Source organism: Nanorana parkeri, unplaced genomic scaffold (assembly GCF_000935625.1).
Source record: "Nanorana parkeri isolate BGI_ZX_2015 unplaced genomic scaffold, ASM93562v1 scaffold430, whole genome shotgun sequence".
Lineage (NCBI taxonomy): Eukaryota > Metazoa > Chordata > Amphibia > Anura > Dicroglossidae > Nanorana > Nanorana parkeri.
The window spans coordinates 354,623-361,369 of record NW_017306698.1 but is presented as its reverse complement, the minus strand read 5'-3'; the positions used below and the strand labels follow the sequence as shown (position 1 = coordinate 361,369).

The window sequence follows — 6,747 nt, the reverse complement described above, 5'->3', positions numbered from 1 at the left end:
TAGTTATTTTATGAGGCAACTTGTGTTTTAGATTTAGCGAACCTTGCACCTGTTGCATAGGCAGTAACTTCTGGAGCTTGTGCCTGAGGTGCCTTTAGCTAAACAATTTTATATTATTTATTAGAAATAATTATAAATGTAATGTATATTTTTTTATATTTAAATTATAATTTATTCTTTTAGGTCAACTCTACCATTCCACTGTTGGGGCGCTCTGGCTTATTGGGTGAACTCAGGAACAATTTCTTCACAGATGTCGCTTGTGGGAAAGGGAAGAAAGCGAGCAGTACCTTTTGTATAACTTCCTCTGGCCTATTATGTGAATTCAATGACCGTCGATTGCTGGACAAGTGGGTAGAGCTCAGGGTGAGTGTGGACAATACACTCTTATTTGTATTACTAAAATAAACCAGATTAATTTGGTACCTTTAGTGTATTTGGCCCCATCAGTTTCCCCTTTTACCAGCTAGTGGTACTGCTGCAATCATTATTAACCTGTGTACAAGAATAGCTGTCTCACCTGCAAGTCTGTAAAGAGAAGTGGAGGTGAGCACTGACCTCCAGAGGTTGGATTTAGGCTTTAAACTATCATTTTTTTTAAACTGAGTCACTGGCCTGGAACCCTACACATTATATGTACATGCTTTTTTAAGATCAGTAACTCTCTAAGAAGGGAAGAAAAGGATGACAGCCCTGGACCATGAACTTTCAAAAGCAAATTAGCAATGGCAGCTCCCTTATTTCAGCCTAATAGGTTCCTTCAAAGGAAACCTGTTATCTTCCGGATAGCTACAACTTAAAGAGCCTCACAAGAGAGCGTACCATGTACTGTCCAGAAAATCCTCCAGAACTGCCCCCTAAGATGGGATTCAGTTCACTAGCAAGGCTTATACTGGTGGAATGGTTTAGGGCCAATACTGTATAGTTGAGGCCTCACTAACCAACTGAAAGAAAGACCACGAAGAGGCTTTTCTGGAGAAGGAAGGTAAAATCAGGCACAATGTCTGTCAGATATTAAAAAAATTAGGAAATTCCTGGCTATACAGTAGATTTTTTGTTATTGCGACTTCCATAGCGAAAAGACTAATCTAAGTCTACATGCACAATTTGTAAATGCTAACAGTTCCTGTTACATGGTTTATCATTCTGTCTCAATGTAATGACTTTTTCCCAACAGACCACCATTGCCAGCTGCATACTGGTGAGCCAGGACTATATTTTCTGTGGCTGTGCAGATGGAACAGTGCGCATCTTCAACCCAAGCAACTTGCACTTTCTCAGCACCATGCCAAAGCCACACTGCCTGGGGGTAGACATTGCTACAGTCACTGAAGCTAGGTGAGCTCAAATGGGGAAAAACATTTTCTGATGTATTTAAATATCCCATTGTTTTTGTTCCAGTTCCTTATGGTACATGCTTACCGATTTAGGAATTAAAAAGAAGTATAAAATTGGGAGCTAGACCCTTTGGTAAAACATAGAAGGTATGACGGAGCTCAAGCACAGATATCTAGCCAATATAGTCCTGAGAGATGGTGAAACCCTCAATTATGATCCAGAAACTACAATACATGTTTTGGGTGGTTTGACCTTAGTGGATCTTGTTCATGAGTCTGTGCCTTTGCACATGAGGCTGTATGGCATTTGATGAAATGGGGACAGAAAGGTGTACACTAGGGGGCAAAATGCAGTCACACTCTTGCACTTATATACTTTACACTGAGGAGCTCACATCCTAGTCCCCTTGTTTGTGGAATAGCAGGATTACAGACAAGTAGATTTTAATGTTTTTTAATTTTTAAGGCTTCTTAATGTTATTTCCTCAGTTTGTTGTTGCTATTTTAGTTTTATTAAAATTCCAGTTACAAATACATTGTTATTACTTGTTTGGTTGAGCGGAATTGATGATGAAAGGGGGCAAAAAGCTGTAAAAGACCAGAAAAGGAACTATGAGAAGAAAGGACATAAAAGGCTAAAATTCCAGAGTGACATGAGCCATCCATTGAATATTGGTTCACTCTTCAAGATGATGGACTGCTGTGTGTCGCTGGAGAGGACATGCATAACCTCATTCTGTATTGTTAGCCATGCGGTTTCCTAGGCCTTGAAGACATGATATGTACTAGTCCTACATTCTGCTTTTGTATGCACAATTTATTTGGATAGGTTATAAATTCATCGTCTGCCTCCAACTCCGAGCAATGGAATGAAGTGAATGGAATTTAGGACCGTCATTCTTACTGTAGTTTTCCTAAGAACAGTCATTCTTTTGATGCATGTCTCTGCCTGTGGGTTCCTTCTCTCCTGACCCCCCAACCCACAGCTGTGTGGTTTGGCTTTCAATAGATCACGTGTTTCAGTCACCAGGCCTGCTATGTTACGACTTTCAGTTGGCCTCTATATTTCGGTTGGTTTGTCTTTCAGCAGCATAGATATGGAGAGTACATACAGTATATCCTTTGAGGAAAATGTATTTCCTCCTTAGGATAACACTGAAGTTCTCAAAGACCATCATTTCACATCTAAAAAAAAGTCACTACTTCTTCATAGCCTTTCTGTGTATGATAGAAGAGCAATGAAATTGTTCTGTCATAGAAACCAGACATTATCATCTCAGATGTGTATATTGATCTATACATTTCTTTAGTTTTGTCTTTTTATATTATTATATTATTATAATGCAGCCACCACCTCTATGGACTGATGAGCTGCAATATATTACATTTTTGTTTTTCAGCTTATATTCTCCTTAATGCCCCACTCCCCAGACAGCCCTGCATAATCTCTGAATTTCTCCAGTCTGAGCTTACCCAGTGTTGAGTAATTTCCCTGTCCACATGTGACAGCCTTGAGCCATTCACTAAGCACCAGCACTGTCACATAGAGTGAGTCAATGCTTCTCCATACCCAGCCAGAAATACCTAGTGTTTTGCTTAACATAAGGCAAATATGCTGCTGGAGAGATGTGGGAGGTGGCATGTCGTTAAAACAAAACCCGCTATTTTGCCCCACAAAGGCAAAGCACAGGTTTACTTTAAATGGGACCAGTTGCAGTTGGGCTTGTGTTAGAATTTAAGAGAATCCTTTTTTTTTTTTTTAAACGGATACTTCAAATCTGTATTTACTATATGTATACAATGTTTGTTTTATGAATAAATGTTTAAAAAAACAGTAAATGAAAGAAAAAGGTTTTCTGTTAATGTTCTGTGATGCATAATGTATTTTTTTTAGCTGAACATATATTTAATTTGTATAGTATATACAATATTTTGTATATTATGAAGTATTTTAGATTTCTTAGTGCTCAGCTTATTTTTCTTGTAGCTCAGCATATGTGCATTCAACAGGATATTCCCTTATTTGTGAAGTGCCTGAAAGCTGTTACAGTAATTGGATCATATAAATTGTCAATGGCTTCTAACTAGATTGATGCAGCAGCATGATCATTTAAAGAATGTCTAGTCATTTACCTTGTCTTCTAACTTACAGCCGCCTCTTCTCCAGTGCTGCAGATGCCAAGTATCCTGACACTGTGGGAATGACCTTTGACCCCACCAACCAGTGGTTGTCTTGTGTGTACAATGACCACAGTCTGTATGTATGGGATATTAAAGACCTAAAGAAAGTGGGGAAAGTCTACTCTGCCTTATACCATTCTTCATGTGTGTGGAGCGTTGAGGTATGACACTTCTGCAAGACGTTTTCTTCTGTTCCTAAGACAGATGGAAAATATAGCTCTATTTTGTGTTTATATTGTTGCTGTAAATCCGATATCTAGCAGGAGGACCACATTTAGTGTGCAAAAAATAAATTTTTCTGTGTATTGACTTTTGTTTTGGCATCTGTAACATACCAAACTTGATAGCAGTGTAAACATAATGATGGATTACAATGTGTCAACTGATCTAAGGATATGTAGTTTGATTATCGTGAAGAACAATATGAGTCCTCATTCTGCCAGTATTCTTAAATTAGATCCAAACTCCATCACTGAAATCTAATAAGTTTTATTATGTTGAAGTGATTCCAAAAGTTGTCTTCACTCTTTTTTAAATATGCAGCTTTCCCTAAAGGAATGCCTGGTGATCCTTCCTTCTATGCAGATCCTTGTGTAGGCACTTCCTTTTTTGGAGTAATAACTGTCTCCCACTTCTCCTGTATGGTCAGCGTGGCACACATGCTCCCTTTAGAGACTACAAGCTGCCAAACTAAGAACTTTCCTTTATAAGAGTGCACAGTACATGTGCTGATCAGGCTCAGAAGATTTGTACAAGTGGACATCCGGCCTCGTTGGTTATATTGTACTGGATCAGGAACATATATACATAGGACTGGTGGAGAATGGGGTTTGGGGGCTGGAGATGAAGGAAATTGCAGTATAATCTCAACACACCAAACGTTATTTTTATTTTGGCTTGTATGCATCAACCCCATTTCTTTGTGTGCATCAAATCCTGTGATTAAGAATCACGTTTTCCCACCCCAATGGCTGGCTTATCTGACGAGGATCGGATAAGGTTCTCAAACCAGTCTGAGCATTCCATCCCCAAAGAGTGGGTAAACAAAGACATCTTCTTGTGCCGTGCATGCAGCATTTGGGGGTACCTGGCAGGTGTTGCATATGCTTGGCAAGAACCCACTTTTGACATTGTAAGCTTGGACTGTATGTTAGCTGCTCCCCTGATTGCAAGCAAAGTGTGTAATGGTTGGTTGTATTTTAATAATTTAAGCAAGTCTTATTTTAATACAAACCCCTTTTCAGTTAGACCAGAATTGTGCTATGAGCATTCAGTAAGGCTGTAGAAACCTTTTAATAATGTTTGTTAAAGCCTTCTTCTTTTTTTTTTTTTACAGCGACTGCTTTTAGGATAAAAGGCTACACATAAGAGTCTCTGCAGCTGTCATCTTTTATGGCATCTCTCTCTAACTACTTTGTATTTGTCACTGTGCTGCAAACAGTACCTAGCTGTGTTCTCTTCAGATTAAAAGACTCCTAGTACTGATGCATAGCCTTGCCTAGATCCATATATGAGCCTTGATCGCTATGAGAAACCAATGCAAGACTCTTAGCCAAAGTCAGGACAGGCCTGCACATACAACTACTTCTCTAGTGCCATTCTCCTACAGTAATACATACATTCATACAGGTTGTTCATTCCTGAATATGATGCTTTGTTTGTGCAACATATTTAATAAACTTCTTGGGAATGTGTGTGGCCCTCTTAATTCAGCAGTTGAGAGACCGTGTTATTACACAGTCATTGAGAGCTGCCTCTGGTGGCTATAATACAATAAATTCCAAATTGGCATGCATAGCTAAATGAGAAGGAGATTTAGGTAAGGCCCATTAGATAACAAACTACAGAGAAAAGACTGGCAACACCACAGCACACTGCCCAATAAATTCCAACTCTGTGGAATAAAGCTATAAACTCCTTTATGAGTTAGTAGATAGTTGGTACCTGTATGATTTGTACTCCGGAATACCCCTCATCTGGCTTTTGGGGTTCTCTTTGGATGGAGCATTTAGACACATATGAATGCTTTAAGGTTATAAAGTGTTTGATGAGAACATACCAATTGTTATGCACAGCAGTGGGCACTGCCTTCCACAAGGAACCCTTTGAAGGCCTAATTTTTTTTCTATCAAAGGTTTGTTATAATTATAACATTACAGTAGGGATCTGTTATGTGGTCACTCTACATACCAGCTATGCTTAGCAGAGGTTGTCTTTAAACTGATTAAACACTTATTTCACTATTAATGTATCTTTTTTTTATTTTTATTTTTTTATACAGACATACCCTGAGATGAAGGATAGCAACCAAGCCTGGTTACCACCCAACTCTTTTATCACATGCTCCTCTGATAGTACCATCCGTCTCTGGAATATGGAGACTTCAAACATCCATGGAACTGCACTACATCGTAATATCCTCAGCAATGTATGTATTCTCCCCACTTGGTCTGACTTCATGTTTCTAAACTGATGAGCACAGGATGTGTTCATATGATTGGGTAGGCATGCTATTAGATGATTTTAATATGATTATCGATTGTTAGTTCTGTCCCTCTTTTATTCTTGCGATAATGTGACAACCTGTTTTGTTTGCTGAAATCATTAAACGTTCTGTCTTGAGCGGTTCCCTTTGTGTTTAAACACCATTTGTTCTTTGAAAGTCTTTTTAACAATAAAGGTTTTATTGTTGTTCTTTTTACATTAGCAACATCTTATGTAATGAAGATTTGACTTCATCGGTGACAAGTGTCAGTGGCAATTGAAAGTAATGTAAAATAAAGTTGCCACCAGAACAAGAATAGCAGGGGAAATCTTTCAAAGGTGGTGAATGTTTAGGTGGCAACGGTCTAAGATATATAATTTGCCTCACTTTTTGAGTGATTTGCTCTCTTTCTGTTGTGTTTACAAAACAGGAAGTGAAGGTAATTCTCTTCATAAATCAATCATAAATAGCTGACATGGGTTTTAACTAGGGATGCACCAAAAGGGAATTTTGAGACCGAATCCGAAATAAAAAATTGTCAGGCTGAAACCAAAAATTACGTTTTTTTTCCCAACCTTTTTTAAAACGTTTAAAACCTATTTTTTTTATTCAATTTTATTTTTGTACTTTATGGCTGGGTGCTCTAGGGCAGTGCTTCTTAAAGTGTGGGATAGAGACACCGACTGACGCTGGGGGAGGGGGGAAAACACTGACTTGCGCTAGGGAGAGGGGGGAGACAACGAC

General features: G+C 38.6%; 1 protein-coding gene across 1 annotated transcript in view; it reads left to right on the top strand.

Moving 5' to 3' along the window:
- Positions 1 to 6,747, top strand: part of MAPKBP1 (mitogen-activated protein kinase binding protein 1) — a 152,685-nt gene that overhangs the window by 110,778 nt on the left and 35,160 nt on the right. The window contains exons 8-11 of the mRNA XM_018560054.1: positions 184 to 366; positions 1,178 to 1,338; positions 3,490 to 3,679; positions 5,800 to 5,946. Of these exons, the coding sequence (XP_018415556.1) occupies positions 184 to 366; positions 1,178 to 1,338; positions 3,490 to 3,679; positions 5,800 to 5,946 (681 nt within the window). The remainder of the gene's footprint in view (positions 1 to 183; positions 367 to 1,177; positions 1,339 to 3,489; positions 3,680 to 5,799; positions 5,947 to 6,747) is intronic.